Source organism: Mirounga leonina, unplaced genomic scaffold (assembly GCF_011800145.1).
Source record: "Mirounga leonina isolate KUSES-001 unplaced genomic scaffold, KU_Mleo_1.0 Mir_170, whole genome shotgun sequence".
Taxonomy (NCBI): Eukaryota; Metazoa; Chordata; class Mammalia; order Carnivora; family Phocidae; genus Mirounga; species Mirounga leonina.
The window spans coordinates 32,696,488-32,716,181 of NW_023270433.1; the positions used below are offsets into that span (position 1 = coordinate 32,696,488).

General features: G+C 42.4%; 2 protein-coding genes across 6 annotated transcripts in view; one reads left to right on the forward strand and one right to left on the reverse strand.

The window, feature by feature from the left end:
* The window catches only part of TSTD2 (thiosulfate sulfurtransferase like domain containing 2), a 29,509-nt gene that overhangs the window by 4,522 nt on the left and 5,293 nt on the right, over window positions 1-19,694 (forward strand). The window contains exons 3-10 of one of the 4 annotated variants that reach the window (XM_035016250.1): window positions 1,505-1,818; window positions 3,658-3,775; window positions 8,842-8,967; window positions 9,829-9,934; window positions 13,188-13,306; window positions 13,812-13,970; window positions 14,442-14,580; window positions 16,387-18,862. In XM_035016250.1, the coding sequence (XP_034872141.1) occupies window positions 1,505-1,818; window positions 3,658-3,775; window positions 8,842-8,967; window positions 9,829-9,934; window positions 13,188-13,306; window positions 13,812-13,970; window positions 14,442-14,580; window positions 16,387-16,724 (1,419 nt within the window). In that variant the 3' untranslated portion in view covers window positions 16,725-18,862. Of the gene's footprint in view, window positions 1-1,504; window positions 1,819-3,654; window positions 3,776-8,841; window positions 8,968-9,828; window positions 9,935-13,187; window positions 13,307-13,811; window positions 13,971-14,441; window positions 14,581-16,386; window positions 18,863-19,694 lie in introns of those variants that run through there. The other 3 variants (XM_035016249.1, XM_035016251.1, XM_035016252.1) reach the window with 3 other exon arrangements.
* The window catches only part of TMOD1 (tropomodulin 1), an 84,018-nt gene continuing 82,275 nt past the window's right edge, over window positions 17,952-19,694 (reverse strand). For both annotated transcript variants that reach the window (XM_035016254.1, XM_035016253.1), the window contains one exon: window positions 17,952-19,306. In XM_035016254.1, the coding sequence (XP_034872145.1) occupies window positions 19,242-19,306 (65 nt within the window). In that variant the 3' untranslated portion in view covers window positions 17,952-19,241. The remainder of the gene's footprint in view (window positions 19,307-19,694) is intronic.

Here is a 19,694-nt window from a genome sequence, read left to right on the forward strand (position 1 = left end):
GAGGCCTTAAAAGACCAGATAAGATTTGAAAATCAAAGTTTAACATGAAGAAGCACTTACGTTGACATACATGCTATTTCTCTCTTTTTTATTTTTTTCCTATTTGGCAGGATTAACTTCAAGAAAGTCTAAAAAATGCTCTCCAGTGTAATTTCCTGCTGCTTCAGTCTGAGACAGTCCAGATACAGTTGTGTGCTAGAGGATGGTCCCACAGTGGTGCTTCGTATCTGTTACCAGTGTTTAGAGTGCCTATGTTTGGATGCTTTACAGTCGTCTCCAGATGCATTAAAAAAGTTAAAACACACACACACACACACACACACACAGAGGTATATATAAATACCTCCCTTCCCATTAGACCAGAAAGGAACAACTATTGAGATGCTGATAATCATAGATCCCATTCAGCCTCTATTTGTACATCAAAAATACCACAAAGTTGAAAAACATGACCAACTGGGAAACAAATTTGTGATAACTATGATCAACAAAAGGTCACTAAAACCACTTACAAATCGGGAAGAAAATAAATGCCACAATAGAGAAATAGGCAACAGATACAAGAACAAGGAATTGATATGAAAAAATATTCAGCCTTACAATCAAAGACATGCAGATAAAAACAATATATCTCTTTTGCCTTGTATTCAGGTCAACACTAAAAATATTGACAATAAAAATTAAATGCTGATAAAACTTGATGCTGTGGATAAAATGTCACCTTGTTGGTGAGCATATAAACGGGTACGATTTTTCTGGAAGTCACTGTTTATCACAATTTTAAGTTTCATGTTTCTTTGCCCCCAAAATTTTATTCTAGATGTTTATTTAAATTAGATGGTTAAAGAGGTATAGAAAGATGTATGCATGGAATGCTCATTCCACATTGCTTATAATTGCAAATATTGGAAACACAAAAATGGCCACGAGTTAGGAATTGGTTAAGAGAATTATGGTACATCCATAGTTTTCTGTTTCATTTTTTTAAACAATGAGTATAAATCATTTTTATAAAAACAATAAAATTGTTTTCCAAGAAACAAGTCAAAACATCTTGCTGTATTTCTTTCCAGTCTTTTTCAGTGCACTTTTTAATGTAGCTGATGTTATGTTGTATAAACAAATTTGATCCATTGTTTTTCATTTAACATATCATACATATTTTCCCACATAATTTAAAACTAACTCCTCAATATTCCATAGTAAGTATACTCCATAATTTCCTTGACCATTTCCTTTTTAGAAATGACTGATAGTGTTGTTTGTAATGTTTTACTAATAGTTGTCTGAAATTCAAGCCCTTTCCTTAAGACCACTCCCTAACAAATTTTAGATTGAGGTATAAAGTTTATGAAGAAAACTGTTACTCTCAGGAAGTTCTTCTATAGAAAAATAGGACATAAAACTAGAAACCCATGTGGAAAGATAATATAAGGAATTCACCAAGACTTCTGCCAGCTTTAAAATTAAGGTTAACGGTGGCATATTTGAAATGTAATTGCAGGCATTTGCCCTTTTCGTCAAAACCAAAGAAGTTCCAGCACGTCCTTTTGAATGTAAAGAAAAATGGTGGAAATGCTGTCAACAGCTCTTCAGAGACCGGATCAGCATCCACAGACATGTGGCAACACAACATGCTGATGAGATTTGCCACCAGACTGCTTCTCTGTTAAAGCAGCTGGCTGTGACACCGAACACCTCTAAGGGCCTTAAGTCTGAAGACAGCAGGAACCCTCTAAAAGAGTACTTTACCTGTAATCGTGAAGTGTCTGCTTGGCTCCCTGATATAAGCTGCTTTAGCCCTGATGAGCTGATAAGGTAAGAATTTCATTCTGTACTTTGATTTAATTTTAAAAGTCTTTCCAGTCACAGTGAGACACCACTACCTAGCCACGAAAATGGCAAGATCTTTAAGGCACAGAATTTCTCTGTGGGCCTAAGTGAGGCCAGTAACCACATGCTGCGTATCCCAGAAGCAGTAGCACGTACCCACGCAGCTGCAGCGTCCACTACATTCCGTGGAAGGCTATGCCTAATCTTCTCTAGGGACAGGTAATGAACAGAACATTGTATTATTTTTCAGAGAGAAAATGGAAGGCTCAGAAATCTTAATGATCCCTCTACCCTGAATAACATTAGAGCTTAAAAACCGGTTTTTGGTACCACATGTTCTCTGGAGTTGAGTACGTTTTAGAAAGGATGTTAACTTCTAGAACTGGGGCATAGGATTAGAAGTTTGATCCTGTCTTTGAAAAACTCACCAGATTATATTACAGAATTCAAGAGGACAAATGTCTGGTTTTAAGCAATTTCTGAACTATTTGGTGAATAGAAAACGTCCAAATTTAATATACTTTTGTCATTAGTATTCAGTTTCCCCTGCCTTTGAAACACTCACCAGATTATATATATTGTTATATATTCCCGTTGTTTACCAAGAAAAGGAGCAAGTTGGAGAATTGAACTTGGATTCAGAATTGAGCTAGTCACTAAAACTCTTGGTACCTTTATTTTCTCACCTCTAAAGTAGAAATAATGGTGCCTGCCCTGCTTACCGCACAGTGTTACTAGATGAATTATATAAAATGAGCATGGTAAGAGCATCGCTGAACTACATGATGCTGCACAAACATGGCCTTTTTGTCTCTGTATGGCCCTGTGCCTTAAGGAATTTGCTTTCTAGTGAGAGAAACAAAGGATACATGAAACAATTAGCAGATGATATGAGGCAGGCTACCTAATGATCAGTTAAATTGTGTGGTGCAGATCATAATTTGTTACAGCAGTTTAGAGAAAGGAAAATAGGTTCTAAAATAGACACGGTTTCAGAGGAGAGTCTTCCCTGCAATACGATGAGGGTATTGATGAGAGTGTCAGATTCCAGAGTTGGATGGGACCTTAATTATCATCTACCAGAGCGTTCTCTAAAATAAGTTCTATGCAACACCAGTTCTGAAGGATGCTAACAGGTATTGAAAAGAGCTGCTAAAGACAAGTAAGGTTGGGAAGGACTGGCTTAAAATGTCCTTTATTGGAGGACTTTTCGGAGCCTTCAATAGATAAGGGGCTTTCACTGAGATTCTTAAAGAGGGAGATTGTGTCTGCAGGGTTTCTCCAACATGTAATTTCATAGAGTAGCTTCAAAGCAAAAGTGGGAAATGCAGTTTATTTCACTTCTCTGGTCATACAGATGAGGAAATCAGTCTCAGAGATGATAAGAGACCCGCCCAGGTCCCAGGACTAGTTAGTATAAGACAGCACAGTGCAGCAGAAAGAGTTGTTGTCCAAGTCTTGACTGTCACTCTGTAGCTGACTCACCTGGGAGGAATTGGCCTTGGTTTACTCAGCTATAAAGTGGGGATAATAATAATCCTCCTCATGGTTAAGAGGATTACATGAAAAAAATGGAAGTGAAACCTTCTTATATGATGATGAAGTGAGGAAATCATAGAGTAAACTCACCTTTTATAAAGTAAGTTGGGTGCAGATAATGTCTTCTTCAGAGCAAATACTGACAGGAGTTGCTTCTTCTTTCAGAACAAAGTTGGGCTCCATCTCGGCCTTCCCTCTGACATCGCCTGGGTGTACTTTGTGAACTGTGGGTTCTTTATGCCAGTGACTCAGATGCTTTTCCCTGTGGTTTTCTTCTTCTAGCAGCCAGGGCAGTGATGGAGGAGAGGTGCTACTTTATTACTGCTACCGTGACCTGGAGGACCCCCACTGGGTGTGTGCCTGGCAGACAGCTCTGTGTCAACACCTGTCCCTCACGGGCAAGGTAACACCTCTCACACCCCATCCTTCGTGGGACTCCTCTTGTCTCCAGTTTGGATTACAGAGGATGTGCTGGAGACAAAAAGGATTCACTGTTAGGTTCTTAGAAGTCTGCGAAATCCTGCAAGGCTTTTAAGTAGACTACCAAACAGTTATTAGCATTGCCTTTTATGACAGTATTTAATGGACTAAGAGTCAGCAAACTTTCTTACAGAGCAAAATAGTGAGTATTTTAGGCTTTGCACAAAAACTACTCACTCCTGCTTCTATTAAACCCTAAAATTGTGTGTGGAATTGTGAAGAAATTCTAACAAGATACAGTTGGGTTAATTATGCAGTATTTCTTATCAATTGTCTAGCCGTTGTATATTGTTTAAAAACAAAAAGTGTACAACTTTATGATCTGGACTGCTAGGTAAGCTGTTCTTTGGTAGAAAATTCCTGTGGTCTGTACTCAAGAAGTGTCTAAAGTCAATTTTGTTGATTCTTTTAAGACTTTATTTAGAGAGAGAGTGTGAGTGCAGGGAGGGGCAAAGGGAAAGGGAGAGAGAACCCCAAGTAGACTCCACACTGAGCACGGAGCCTGACGTGGGGCCCGATCTCATAACCCCGGGGTCATGACCTGAGCTGAAACCAAGAGTTGGACACTTAATGGACTAAGCCACCCAGGCACCCCTGATGTTGTTGATTTTTAAGTCCATCTAATAAATTATATGTTTCCTAAACAAACAGAGCCTCCTCAGCCTTGCCATTGTAACATGAAAACAACCATAACCAATAGGTGTAAGAATGGGTATGGCTGTGTCCCGATTAAGCTGTATGCAGCAGCAGGTACAATCCCTGGCATTAGGAGATGTTCTTGCTATGTTGGCTGGAAAAAAACTCATGGAACTATACGTACAGTATGATTCGAAGTTGCTTCTTAATTTTCCTGGAACACGCCAGGGTCTTTTACCAGTTTGTGGTATTGACATTTGCTGTTCCTTCTCTCTAGAATGCTTTCCCCCTAGATCTTTGCTTGGCCCGTTCCTCACTTCAGATGTCTGCCTGCATACATGTCATCTCCTCAGAACTCTGATCCAAAGTGGTCCTCTCTCTAAATCTTACCACCTCCTTCTGCTCGGAGAATATCAAAGAATTTGTTACCATCTGAAAGTATAATATTTGTTTAATTTGTTACAATCTGTCTTCCCTAATAAAAGCTTGGTGAGGACAGGAACTTTGTCTTAATTAATTGATGTATTCTTAGTGCTAGAACAGGGCTTGGCACATAGCAGACAATAACTATTCAGAGAGTGTTGAATAAAGCACCGAACATATTTTGTTCGTAACAAAATCACAAGTGTTTGTGTGTAAAGATGGAAGGTAGTAGGTAGCAAAATGTTAATCACGATTATGTCTGCATGATAAGATTGTGGATGGTTTTTGTTATTTTCCTAAAACATTCTTTTTTTCTTTTTTTTTTAAAGGGAGGTGGGGCACCTGGGTGGCTCAGTCAGTTAAGTGTCTGACTCTTGATTTTGGCTCAGGTTGTGATCTCAGGGTTGTGAAATCGAGCCCAGTGGTGGGCTCTGCGCTGAGTGTGGAACCTGCTCAAGATTTTCTCTCTCTCCCTCTCCCCCTCCCCTCCCTTGTGCAGGAGCTCACTTGCACGCTCTCTTTCTCAAAAAGGGCAGGGGCAGGGGAGAGGGAGAGAGGCGGGCTCCATCTCACAACCCTGAAATCATGACCTGAGCAGAAATCAAGAGTTGGATACTTAACTAACTGAGCCACCCAGGCGCCCCTTTTCTAAAACATTCTTGATGATTACATACACACACACACACGTATATAGACATAGATTTATATATGCATATGTATACATATCTGCAAATAAACATATATATGTAAAAACAGAGAGAGAGATGATATAGTTTTGTAAACTTAAAAGGAAATGAACTAGGTTCATTCTGAGGTCCCCTTGGGGTATGACACTGTACTATCTTAAGCCTATTCTTTTCCACAGATGTTTTAAGTCCCCGAGGCAGTCGTTTGATCAGTGATGTTTTCCACACCCATGTTTCCTAAAAGATGGTGCCAAAAGCTTCCTTTACCTCATTCAGTTCATTATCACGCCCTGCCCTTTCTACCTCTACAACATCCCTTGCCTCATTCATTCCCCGTCCCCTTCCACCACCTGAGACCACTCTCTCGTCCACTTCAGTAGCTTTTAAACCATCTTGTCCTGTCCTTGTCTGCCATTTAACCCATTCTCTACCCAGCAGCCAGAATCTTCTTAAGAGGTAGATTAAACACTGCTGCTCAGAATCTCTCAGTGGCTGTCAGTGCCTTTAGAGTAAAATCTAGATCCTTAACATACCCTTAGGTTCCTGCATGATTTGGCCCCTTCCTACCTTTTCCGTCTGTCTGATGTCATTCTTCACTCACCAGACTCCAGCAACACGGTCTTTCAGGTTTTGGAGCCCACAAAGGTTTTGGTTTGTTGGGGTTTTTTTGTATCTTTGGGCTTTTTCCAGGCAAATCCTCTTCAAGGAACTCTCACATACCCACTCCGTTTCGCTTGTAAAATTTCTACTCAGTCTTCACTTCTCAGTTTCAGTGATACTTCCTCAAAGAGAACTTTCTTGACCTTCAGTCCAAGTTCACTTTTCCCAGTACGCTCTTGCATAGCATCTTGTGGTTATTTTTCGTAGCTCTTGTCACTTTGTAACTTTTATCTTAATATCTGTGACCTTCCCTAGTCTGGAAGCTCTAAGAGGGCAAGAACTCTTTTTTTTATTTTTATTTTTTTAACTGCTAGATCCTTAACTCCTCTAACACAGTCCCTGGCGCATAGTAAAAAAAAAAGTAGTAAACATTTGTGGAATGAATACCTTTTAAAAAAACTTTTTAAAGTAGGCTCCATGTCCAGCGTGGAGCCCGACATGGGGCTCCACCTCACAGCCATGAGATCAAGACCTGAGCCAAAATCAAGAGTCTGACACTTAACTTACTGAGCCACCCAGGTGCCCCTGGAATGAATTACATTTATTGTCACCTCTATTTAGAGAACACCGTGAAAGATGGATGTTCTCACAGTGAACCTGAATGTACAAAATATGAAATCAATCTCTTTCCTTGTTTGGGGGCCAGATTTTTATTCTTAGCCCAGCCTGAGGTGAATTAGCAATGAGGGTCCCCACCCACAAGGTGGCAGCACCTGCCTGAATCTTAGTCTAAATCCTTTGGCTTCAGTGATACATGCCCAGTTTACTGAGGTAGTTTTCTGGTGGGAGATTTGGCAGAATATTGGCATTTAGGTAGAGAAAGAAGAGAACTTGAAAATTCTAGAAAGAAGCTTCTGATTCCTATTGCTACACGTTCCTTTTGCCTCAAGAAACCTGAGGGGACACATTGAAGGCTTCGGAAGGGAAAGATTACATGATTTGGAATGATTGATATCTGGCTTTGAATCCCAGACTACTACCTACCATCTCTGTGCCCTTGGGCAAGTTACTTGATTTCTCTGAGCTTCTGTTTCCTTTTCTGTCAAATGGAGATTATAATATCTACCTTTTAGGATTATAATATAAAGCTCCTCTATCATAGTAGGTGCTCAATAAATGCTAACTATCTCTCTCCATCCCTGAGGTATAAGGCCTTCCTCACCAGGGAGCCACTTTGACGGTTTGTCTTGGACAATCTTAGGGATTGAAAGTCTAGTAGTGTATGAGCTTAGAGATTGCTCTGCCCCAGCGATAGAGGGATTAGGTGTGCTTGTCCTTTATTTGGGTTTTGAGATTAAAATAACATAGGAAAGAATTTACTAGCCTTCCCTGAAGACAGTTACGTAGAAGTATGTACTTTAACTGCCACAGTCAAAAACAGTTTTAGAGTAGATTTCCTGACACTTTGGTTCACCTCTATTTTTCTGTGTAGACCCTTGAAAAAATAGAAGTTGGTTGGTAGGATAGTAGTCTGTACAGCAGAGATGGCATATTCTTTCTACTTTCCTCTCCCATACCCAGAACAGGCTTTATCAGGTTGCAGTACTTTCTCAAGGAGCCTAAATGTGATCCAGAATCCTCGTCATGGAACTCTGGCTAGCCACTGCTTGTGAGTTGGCATTGGCTTATGAAATGAATCCCATTTGTATCCGTGCCCTAAAGGATCAACTGAGCAACAAATAAAGTATCTTCTCTGGGCCCTGAAAAAGGACAGCCTTTTACATTTTCCAAATTCTAATGCGTTGGTAGATATGGTTGTTATATAAGTGGTAGTAACAATACAGGACCTCTCTTTCCATAGAGTACCATGATACTAGAGTGTTGTCCTTTCTCTCTAGCACTTTGCTCTAGAGAGCTCAGCTCCTAAAGGTGATCCATCTGTAAACTCATCCACAGGGTTTGGTAGTACCAAGACAACTAACTTTGCAGGCCCCCCTGAGTTTGCCTCTTAAGGCAGGGGCCTCAACCCAGGTTCTAAAGTCCCCTAGCCACTGAAGCATTTCAAAGAGACTACAGCGTTTGATAGGCCAGGAAGTCTCTAGAATGGATATACGTTCATTTGTTCAACAAATACGAATCGAGTATCTACCTGGCAGGCACTGTTCTAAGCACTGGTGATGGAGCAGTGAACAACAGAGACACATACCGCTATGGAACTTGCATTCCAGTGGGTGGGTTTGCAGTCGTGTGCTTCCCCCCAAACTTACTTCAGAGAAGTAAGTTAATTTTCTCAGGACCGCACAGCAAGTAAGTGGCAAAGCTGAGTCTTGATCCTACATCTGCTGACCTGGATTTAGGTTAAGCTCGAAATTTATTTCTTTGGTCATTGGACAGCAAATGGGGCTTTCCAGAAGTTTCATTCATTCCATTCTCTGGTCCAGTGCACATCTGTTGTGTACCTTGTCTGGATGGTGGGCAGTGCCATTTAGAAAGCTACAGGTATCTTCATGTGGTAACACTTTTATTGTGTCTCGGCTTTTCCCATTAAACTCATGGACACACACAAGCCTGTTCTACCCTGGGAAGATTTAAACTAAGCTAAGAACAGGCTGCATTTCCTTTCTCTCACCATCTTGTGTCCCAGGTTCGAATTGCTACAGAAGGAATCAATGGGACAGTTGGTGGAAGCAAACTGGCCACCAGACTCTATGTGGAAGTCATGCTTTCCTGCCCCTTGTTTAAGGATTATATGTGTAAGGATGATTTTAAGGTAAGAGAAATTGAAAATAAAATGGATTTAGAGCCATTTGCTTCTGCCTCAGTGCCTCTTCCTGCTCTAGGCCCTGAAGAGGCGGGCAGTGTGGAGAAAGAAGCAGTGCCAGATAAATACCCCTTCCCCAGGAGGCTGCGAGGCAGTGCGTGCGGTCAAAGGAGCATGCGCATTCCAGTTCTTTACAAAGTTGCCATGTGGTCTTGGGCAAGTTAATGCCCTCTTGGATTTCAGTCTCCCTTCTTGTAGAATAAGGACATAACAGTTTGCACAATCTAGCTCTAAACTTAGATATGTTTGCTCACTTGAGGGACCACCTGGCTATTTCAGGGCATCACTTTGTTTTTAGTAAACCTGGAATTACAAGACCAGCATTTCATACCACATGGGGGATAAAGCTGTTGCTCTCACAGCTGAGCTCCTTTGTTTGAGTCACCTTGTGCTTTGGCATAGTAGGTGATAAAGGTGGGGAATACGTTACCTAGTGTTAGTGCTGGTGGTGGTAGGGAAAGAAAGGTCATTGCTCCAGAGCAAAAGCTAGGGTGTAAACTTTTATAATGAAATCACTCAGTGGTGTTTCAGTTTTATAGTTAAATGCTTATAGTCATAGAAACACCTTTTCAATTTAACATTTCTGTACGTGGTGGGTATGCAATAAATATTTATTAGTGTTGAATTATCTGAAACACTTTAGGCCCTAACTCCCTTTTCCCATTAAAACATTAGTTCTTACTTTGAGGTTTCTTAAGACTTCAGCTATCATATTATTACAGAACAGATATAATTCTTGTATTTGGCACTTGTCTTATATCTGAAGATGGGAGAGTAAGACTGTGTTCTGTTTTGCTTCTTATTGGCTAGACCAGCAAAGGAGGGGCTTGCTGTTTTCCAGAATTGCGTGTTGGTGTATTTGAAGAAATTGTGCCCATGGGGATCAGTCCCAATAAGATCTCCTACAAGAAGCCTGGTATGCTTGCTTTTAGAAGAAAAATTTTGCTTTTCTGCAGAGGGACAAAACTTGATATAGAAACAAATGTGGAAGTCAGACACTCTGATCAACAATCCACTCTTTAAAATAGCTTTGGGGTATGGAAGTTAAGAAACAAAGAAAAAAGAGACAAAAAAGATTCTTAGGTACAGAGAACAGACTGGTGGTTGCTGGAGGGAAGGTGGATGAAATAGATAGAGGGGATTAAGAGTACACTTGTCATGATAAGCACTGAGTAATATACAGAATTGTTGAATTATTATATTGTACACTTGGAGGTAATATAACGTTGTATGTTAATTATACTTATAAAAAAAAAAGCTATGGGGTAGCTAGCCTGTCAGTTATTCAGTGCTTAAACTGGTCTTTTCTTTGGCTTTATGGTAATTGAAGACTCACCCCTTAGAATGCTCTGTCTTATTCTTCTTGATGATTTGGCAAGAAGTTGTTTTCTTGTTCCAAAGGTAGCAATCTGGGAAGAGTGTAATTATTACTTGTAAATAGTTCATAAACTGAATAACACACAGGCTTATTGCTACAGGAGGTAAGTGGCTTTCAAATCCAGAGCAGTTTGTTTGCAAGTATTCTAGAATGTTCTCTTCCCCTTCTTCCCCATGGTTACCATAGATGGTTGAAAGACATTTGTTTGGTGTGTTTTATGTTTTTGTTTTGCTTTTTACTATGAAAATTTTCAAACGTTCAAAAAAGTACAGAAAACAATACAGTGAACTCACATGTACCTGTCATACAGCTTCAGCAATTACTCATTCATTGCCAACCTTCTTCTATACCCTGTCCCCTTCCCCCATCCTGGATTATTTTCAAGGGAATTCCAATGTCATGTCATTACATTCATAAATATTTAAAAGAGACTTTTAAAAGATAAACATTAAGAAAAATAACTGTTAAACCATTATTATATCTAAATAAAACATCTTTAATAGTAATTCCTTTATTATGAAATATCTAGCCAGTACTTAAAATTGGCGAGACCAGCAAAGGAGGAACATGGTGTTTTCCAGAATTGTGTGTTAGCGTATTTGAAGAAGTCCATACCCATGGGGATCTCATAATTTTTTAAGTTTGTTTTCATTAGGGTTCAAGTAAGGTCCACTCATTGTGATGGATCCCTGTGTCTCTTTAAGTCTCTTTTAACCTATATCTTTGCCTCCCTTTTGTCCCCCCCCCCTTTCAGTTTATTTTTTTGAAGGAACTAGGTCATTTTGTCTATAGAGTTTCCCACAGTCTGGCTAAAGCTGATTGCATCTCCTCTGTGCTCTGTATTTCCTATAGATTGGTAGTTAGATTTAGAGCAGTGCTAATAGAAATATAACATGAGGCACATATGTAATTTTATGTTTTTTAGTAGTCACATTTTAAAAGGAAACAAGTGAAATTCATTTTAATAATATGCTTCAATGCAGTGTAGCCAAAATACTTCCATGTGTAATCAATGTAAAAAATTACTAATGAGATAGTTTACCTTTTTTTTGCGTACTAAGTACTTGAAATCCTGGATCTGTGTCACCCTTATTCTAGCACATCTCCGGCCACATTTCAAGAGCCTGATATCCCCATGTGGCCAGTGGCTATTCTGTTAGATACCTCAGATCCAGAGACTTGGTTAGATTCAGATTTGACTTCCTTTTTTCTTTTTTTCCTTCTTTTCCCCCCCAAGACTGATAGGTAGTATTGTCCTCTTTCATTAGGAAGCACAAAAGTCTGGTTGTCTCTGTTCACTTTCCAATATGTAGCTATTTAAACGAATGCTAGGGGTTAAGCCAGAGAGAAATGCGAGTAGGACACAAATATCCAGGAAAAGAGACTCATGCATGAGGAGAGAAGGGCCCAAAAGGGCTGTGTCTGCACAGTGTCCCTACCTCAGCAAGATGACTAAAGAGCTCTTTCTTGGTGGTATAGGCCATTGCTTGGGAGGTTGGGGGAGAGTGGGCTCCAGGCAATGCTGGGCTGCTGTCATTTGGGCCACGTTGTTTGAAGGCACCTGCTGTAAACATATCCCTATGAGTCCCTGTCCAGACAGGCCTTCGCAGGGCCAGGAGAGCAGCAGTGGTGAACAGGTTTGGTTCCCCATAGCGCCCTGTCAGTATAAGTCTTAGCAGATTCCCATGCTTCTCATCACAGTTTTGAACCTCCCTTTGCACCCCCTGTTTTGGTGACCATGTCATTAGGTGATAATAACAAATCAATTCTGGCCTCATTACATTCGCCTTACAATTCTGGGTTGGGCAGGTAGGAATCCAGATTCCTTGACCATGCTCTGAGACCTCTAGCCCCATCTGGGTACTTGGCAGCTTCAGGTGGTTTTTGGGGTTCACCTCTGAGCAGAATGAGGTTCCTTTGGTGCCATCAGGCTCTACCATGAGTGGTGACTGCCATCCCCAGAGCTCCTGTCCATGAGGGGTGGTTACTCCCCACTGCCGAATTGACAATCAACTGGGATGTCTGGACCTCCAAAGATACAGGAGTATTTCTATTCTAGAGAGTTGAGAAGACCAGGGACCCCACCAGACTGAGGTGCTCTCCTTTTAGTCTCCCTGGATTTGACTTTTTTTCCTCTCCTTTCTCTCCTGCCTGCCTTAGCTTTTTCCTCCTTCTCTCCCTCTGCACTGCTCTCATGTGTCACTCCTACCCTCGGCCCCTGCCACCCTTTCTCTTTCACTCATGCACACAGATTTAGACACATTCTTCTTACCCTTTGGTATTTATAAAGAACAGTCCAACTTTATTCCACAAATTTATACTCTTAAGCTGCCTGTTCAGGTTCTTAGCCTTGAACTTGGGCTTGCCTTTATTATAGTCAGAAGCCTATGGTCAAGCACATACATGCCTAGGCTCTTCCATGTACACTGAAAATAGAACACTGGCTGTATAATGGACCAGCAAACCCACATGGCAATTTAGATCCCAACTGCCTGGCTTTTATCACTGGGTTAGACCAAGTATGAGGATGGAAAATTCTTTGACTAATCATTTCTAAACCTCCAGGTCTCCGTAGTGCTTATCTTTGGAGGAAGGAAAGTGAGGATATCTGGACTCACTAAATAATTTCATCATGGTCATCAGGTAGTGTTATTTTCAGACATTGCAATTATGAATAAAGTTTTGGGTGGAAGGAAACAGAGCAACATCTAAGTCATCAGGCTGGGCTAGCTGTGATTGTTTTTTTGTTTGTTTTTGTCTTGTTTTAAGTAAATTTTTGGTTTGGTTTTAGGAATCCATTTATCCCCAGGTGAATTTCATAAAGAAGTAGAAAAGTTTTTGTCTCAGGCAAATGAAGAACAAAGTGATACTATCCTACTGGACTGCAGAAACTTCTATGAAAGCAAAATAGTAAGTAAGGAGCAGAAGCGAGTTCAGTGAAATGGTAGGTCTCCCCCTTCCCACATCATGGCCTGTTGGCCAAGTGATGCATGTGTGCGTACCTGTGGCCAAGTCACCTAGATCTCCCCCCACTGCTAACAGCTTCGGAGAAAACCCAAGCCTTTGAACTCAGGAGCTGGTGAGAAAATCTAAGAAAAGAGGACTTAAAGACATCTTCGCACATAATGTACTTCTTGGCTCCCATGTGCCTACCTTTGACGTGTGTCGAGGATCCTATAAAGTTGGCTTTGGGCCTCCTCTCCAGTTCCCCTAAGGACTCTGGGAAGATGACCCAGAGCCCACCAGCCTTGTGTCTGAGTTCCAGATCTTGAAGTTGAAAGGTTAGAGTGCAGGATGAGAACAGCAGCTAGTGAGTGCTCCCTTGCCAAGGGGCTCTGAGCGGGGTTGACACATGCTTTGTTCTTACCAGGCGTATTTTTCTGATAATTTTCCTTCTGCTTCTCCTATATCATAGGGACGATTCCAGGGCTGCTTAGCCCCAAACATCAGGAAATTCAGTTACTTCCCTAGCTACATCGACAAAAACCTAGAACTTTTCAGAGAGAAGAAGGTGCTGATGTACTGCACTGGGGGCATCCGCTGTGAGCGGGGTTCAGCCTACCTCAAAGCCAAGGTGAGTTAACACCCTTGGGGGCACTGCGGGCTTTGGAGGTAAAGAAGGCTCCACCAACAGCATGTGTTGAGCTTTCCACCCCCGACATCACCCCCCTCCCACCCCCGGCCCGCCAGGGATTTGTTTTTCCCTTGAATCGTTCCAGCATAGAGTTTGTAAGTACAAAAGCTGAAATTCTTAAATCTCAAGATGTGGGAAAGCACTTCACAGTCTTAGAGCCTCATCAAGTACAGAAGGGAAAGCTTAGTTAACCTCTCCCTTTTCCTAATCCATATGCTTGATCCTGAGAAGAACAAATGCACATTATATGTTCCAACAGGTGTTTTTCTATATTTAGGAGGCAGCAAAAATAGCTGGGCTTCCCAGGATCTAGTGAAGGCCCTGACTGCTCTCATCACCTGCCACTCGTCTGTGGAGCTTCTTACCAGTCTTTGCCTGTCTCCTTAAATTTCCTCATTTTTCCTCACATAGGGAGTGTGCAAGGAAGTGTTCCAGCTCAAGGGTGGCATCCACAAGTACCTGGAGGAGTTTCCCGATGGTTTCTACAAAGGGAAGTTGTTTGTTTTTGATGAGCGTTATGCCTTATCCTACAACAGTGATATAGTCTCAGGTAGGTCAGCACAGGCTGGACCCTAAACTCGTGATCAGGCACGTTCTATGAACCATTCTGGAAGGCAGGCCAGTACTGGTTATGTGAAGAAGAAAACAGGGGAAAGAAGTAACGTAGTAGGACCATTTCTCAGCAGAGTTGGAGATGCAGCAGTGGAACAGACAGAACCCTGGACCAGGAACCGGGAGGCCTGTCCTGGGTCCCAGCCTCCCTGTTTACTAGTTAGGCAAGTCTTTTACAGTGCGGATGATGTCACTTGCTCTGCCTCTATACTGGGAGTTGAACTAATAGGCTGAAACAAGGGTCTTAACCAGGAGTTGTAGAATTGGCAGTTCTGTGTGAATTTGGATGGGAAAATAATTATATCTTTATTTTCACCACCCCACACTCTATGTCACACTTCCTTTGATTGTTAATGTAAGCAACAAATCAGTAATGTTAGATGCACCAGTGACTTTGTCATCAACAGAAACCAAAATATTTTCATATATTACAGTTGCTGCAGACTTCTCCAAATAGCGTTTCTGTTCATCATTGTCTCAAAGTAGTAGTTATTAGCCCTCCACCCCCGTCTTCTTACTTATTTAATGTATTAATAAATATCTTCACTATATCACAGATTTTTAAAAATGTGGTTTCCTTTAAAATCCTGTGTGTTTTAAGAACCTCGAGGTCTACAGACACATGTGGTAGCTTAGGTACTTTTGAGTGCTGGCTGGGGCATTCCAAGAGGCAGGGGTGGCCACGGGAGGGTGTGCGCAAGAGGCCTGTGGTTTGACTGTAGTTTTAAGTCCTCAGGTGTCAGATGAGGTCAGTAAAAGGGGGATGGAAGTAATCTTCAAGAAAAGTGGCTCTTGCCCCTGGATGCCATAGTTTCAAACAGGAAGAAGGGTCATAGGCAGACAACCCTAGGGGCTCTTGTAATTTTCTAGAACTCCTATGATCAGGGACTAAGACTGAATCACCAGTGTGACAGTGAGTAAGATTTGAGTATGATTGCCTTCTCCCCTTTCTTCTTGATCTTTCTATTAATTTTAATGGCCTTGTATTTGTGTCTCTTACTGAAAGCTACTCGAAATCTGTTTTGGAGCTAGATGGAGAATAAATTATAAATAAGTAGAAATAGTGGATTTGAGAAATGTTACTGAGGAAATGTTGGCAGGATTTGATGGGTACTTGGATGTGAGTGTGAAGGCGAGAGAGAAGGCCCAAAGGTAGCTTAGATAATACTAATTAAGGGGACTTGAAGAATGATGTTGTCGTCAGTGCTAACAGGAAGTCAGCAGGGAAACATGGGCTGAGAAAATAGATAATGGGAATCTTTTAGGAATCGGGTGGTGAGGTGTCCATTAGCAACAGCAGAACTTCAGGCTTGGGGAGGAGGGGCGTGGACTGCAGAAGCTGATTAGAGATGTGGGATCATTTGTATTCACATATGTTGTCTCCCATGAAAAAGGGAATGATCTAAAGGAAAAAGACCATTGAACTAAGGGGTAGTTGACCAGCTTTGGAATGAAGAAACAATACTGTTTTCTAAATAGGAAAAAGAAAAAAATGGGTCACTGAATGTTGGAATCAGGAAGACAATTCCCAGATGACCCCCCCCCCCCACACACACACACAAATAGTGGGGGTGAGGGAGCAATTTTTATTAGAGGACAGGAGACCATCTAAAACCTTCCCGGGCCCAACGGGGTATATTCGCTGCCGTGCCAAGAGTTATATTTAGGACCTGGAGAAGTGCCTGTCTACGTGTGTACACATGTATGTATGTGTTTGGAACTGGGGCTTTTCTTTCTTCCCCAGAATGTTCATACTGTGGAGCCCCATGGGACCAGTACAAACTCTGCTCCACTCCCCAGTGCCGCCAGCTCATCTTGGCCTGCCCTGCTTGCCAGCGACAAGGATTCACAGCCTGTTGTGTCACATGTCAAGACAAAGGGAGGAGGCTGGCTTTGAGTCGCACCCAGAGCCGCTTTAAAGAGGAATGTGAGTGCACAGCCCGACGGGCACGCATACCCAGCGAACTGCCACAGCAGGTGCGGCTCCCCGTGAGCCCCGGGCCGGGGCCGGGTGTTGGTGGGGGCGGGCCGTGCTCGTGGGAGTGGCAGCAGCAGGATTTCCCTAGGCCTTCGCAAAGCTAGTTCACGGTGACCACACCCTGGAGAGTGTCAGAGCTGCAGCAACAGAGACTTGAACTTGAATGCTGGCAATGCCAGCGTCGTAAACTGGGTACGATATTGGCCACCTGAACTTCAGAGGGCCAGGAAGAGGGAGTTGGGTGCTGACCACTTACCTGAGACATTTGACTCAGAAGATGCCAGAGCACAGAAAAAAGGTGAGCTGTGTCGGATCCCAGCGCTGCTGGGGGAGAGAGCCTTGAGCCTGGTGACCAGGTCATGCCCTTTCTGTGCCATGCAGCAGGCTGGTAGTAGTCATTTGTCTTGTCAGCAGACCTGGTGATCCTGGTGGCAAAAGCATGAAGGCTGTAGCCCTGGAGGGTGACTCCTCAGAAGCAGGCCTCTCCTGCTACCTACCATCACCTACATCCACTCCTGCCCTCATCTCTGGCAGCCTGAGAAACTCAGTCAGGATCTGTAGACCATGGCATGTGACTCGCCTTCTGCTTTTGTAAATCAAGTTTTATTGGAATAGCCACACCTGTTCATTTACATATGATCTATGGCAGAATTAAGTAGTTACAACAGAGACCTTATGGCCTGCAAAGCCGAAGATATCTGCAATCTGGCCCCTTTATAGGAAAAAACTGCCATCCCCTGGTCTAAACCCAACATCCCCAGGTCTAAACCCTGCTCCCCTGATGGAACAGGTGGTCTGAAAGGTGGCCCACCTTCAGTTTTGATTTGGTTTCTGTGAGCGATCTCTCCCTAAAAGTCTTTGCTTCCCCCAGTACCCACACTCTAAGCTTTTAAGTATGGTCTTTGAAAGATTCACATTAGCTTGAGGACACTGATGTTTGGGGCAGTTTGGAGATGAACGTCGCGGGATAGAACCACATTTTGAGTGAGGTCATTCGGCACTGCCGGAGTAGTTTCCCAGCCTCCGGCCAACGTGTCAGGTTCATGTCCGGGTCACACTAGCCACAAGAAACACATACACGACCATCCATAGACCAACAGATTTAATATTATATTGCAGTTTCCAGTGATGCAGAATACAGCTGCAGGTGTGTCTCAAGGAGAAGCCTAGGGGGGTTGGCCATCCCAACAGTGTGGTGCCACGCCCAGGCCCATCTGCAGCCTTGGTAGACACTCTTCCATAGTGGTGAGGCCCTGGCTCCACCTCTGGTTACCCTGTACCAGCCACATCATTACAGTTCAGTGTGCAAGACTTGTCCCTTTTCGTCAAAAGCCTCTGCTCAGTGCTCCGCAGCTTAGTCTGTGCTCGTCAGCTCTTTGGCCTGTCCTTTATCATAAGATTTGCTGAATCACTCATGAAAATAACTCCCAAGCAACAGAAATGCTAGTTTAACTGGCACTGTGGTATATTAAAAGGCACAAGGGCATTGTGGCTTAACATTTTTGCTGGATCCCAAGAGATACACATGATGTTAAAAAGGGATCTGGCAGAAACACCATTATTACATTTTCAGAATAATCATCTTGGGATGGTTTGGCCAGGGTTTCCTAATTCTTTAACACCTGGATTTTCTTCACCATTGGCTTTTAGAGGCTTAATTTACATGCATGAGATCAGTGGTGACTTGTCTAATAAGTGATGTGACACATGGTTGGAGTCTGTAAGCAGAGCTGCGATGGACTAGAAATTTCACTCTAGTGTTTTACCTCACATAAGCCATTGGACCACTGTGCAACATGGAAAGGTATTTTCAAGTATTTGGCCATAGGTTTTCACATCATTGCAGATGGCATTCAGTAAGGAAAAAAATTCTTTCCGATTCCAATATTAAACTTTAAAAAGATCCCAGATGTTCATAAAGAACACTCAGGGAAATGTTTGTTGCCTGGGATTGGTAAAGAAAGGATGGTTTTTGAAACTTGAAATTTCACCGTTGGCTTTTTCATCATTTCCTTGTATCCAGCAAAAGGAATCTCACGTTCCTGGATTCCTGGCAGAGCTCTGTGGCTTCAGTCTCTCTTTCTTGAAGGGCAAAATTGTGTTCCTGACCCAGTAATCAATTTGGCAACTTTAATCTTGAGGTTCTTCAAATTTAAAGGAGGGCTAATAAAGAATGATGATCTGTTTGCTAAATACCTAAGATTAAATTCATAATAAAGTATTTTATAATGCTTCCCCACCATGCGGAAGAGTGGGCTGTTTGTTCCTGTGTTACACATTCTAAATACCCCTGAAACACCATGCAGCAAGGCCACCGAAACTGGGCTCCCAGGGCTAAGTCCTGCTGCTAGAACATCTTCAGTAAGATCTGTCGGCTGGGGATCTTCTTAGTTTTTAAATAATAACCAGACTGAACTTCTATGACTAAAGAAAAACTTCACATTAACCATAGTTTATAAAATTTCCAACTACAACCACTAGTTAACCTAAAACCTTAGTGCATAAAGAACTGAACCATGAAAGGGTTTTGTGCCGGCATTTTGCCTTCTGGTTTCCACTGCAGAGCACAGATTATCAGTAGAACTTATGCAGTTCAAAGGCACGGTCGTCCCCTCCACACACTAGACGCCACTTCGGACCTTGGGAATGATGGGCCCAGTCAAGTCTGCGAGCCTCCTCTTCCTCACTGGAAAGGAATGGAGAGGAGAGATAAGCCAGTTGACCCTGTGCACCCGGAACCACCTCTGTGGCTCTGAGAAAGCCCTGTGAAGCTTCTCGCTAACTTTTTGGTTAGCAAGGTCTGAAGTCTGTTCTTTCGAAAGGACGGTTTTGTGTGAGTTGTGTAAGGGCCCTCCCACTGGTCAGCGTTCCCTGATGAGGGTCTGTAGTCGTGCTGACTCATTCATAAATTACTGCTAAGCTGCTCACCACACAGGCATAAAACCCGCTTTATCCACCTCCACTATGTTTACTTTGTACACCAGAGGCCCTGCAGTTGAAGGTCTTTCCTCCTGCTCAGATAAGAGCTAAAGTTCAGTTGATCTTAATGAGGATAGGGTCTTAACCTGCTGGAA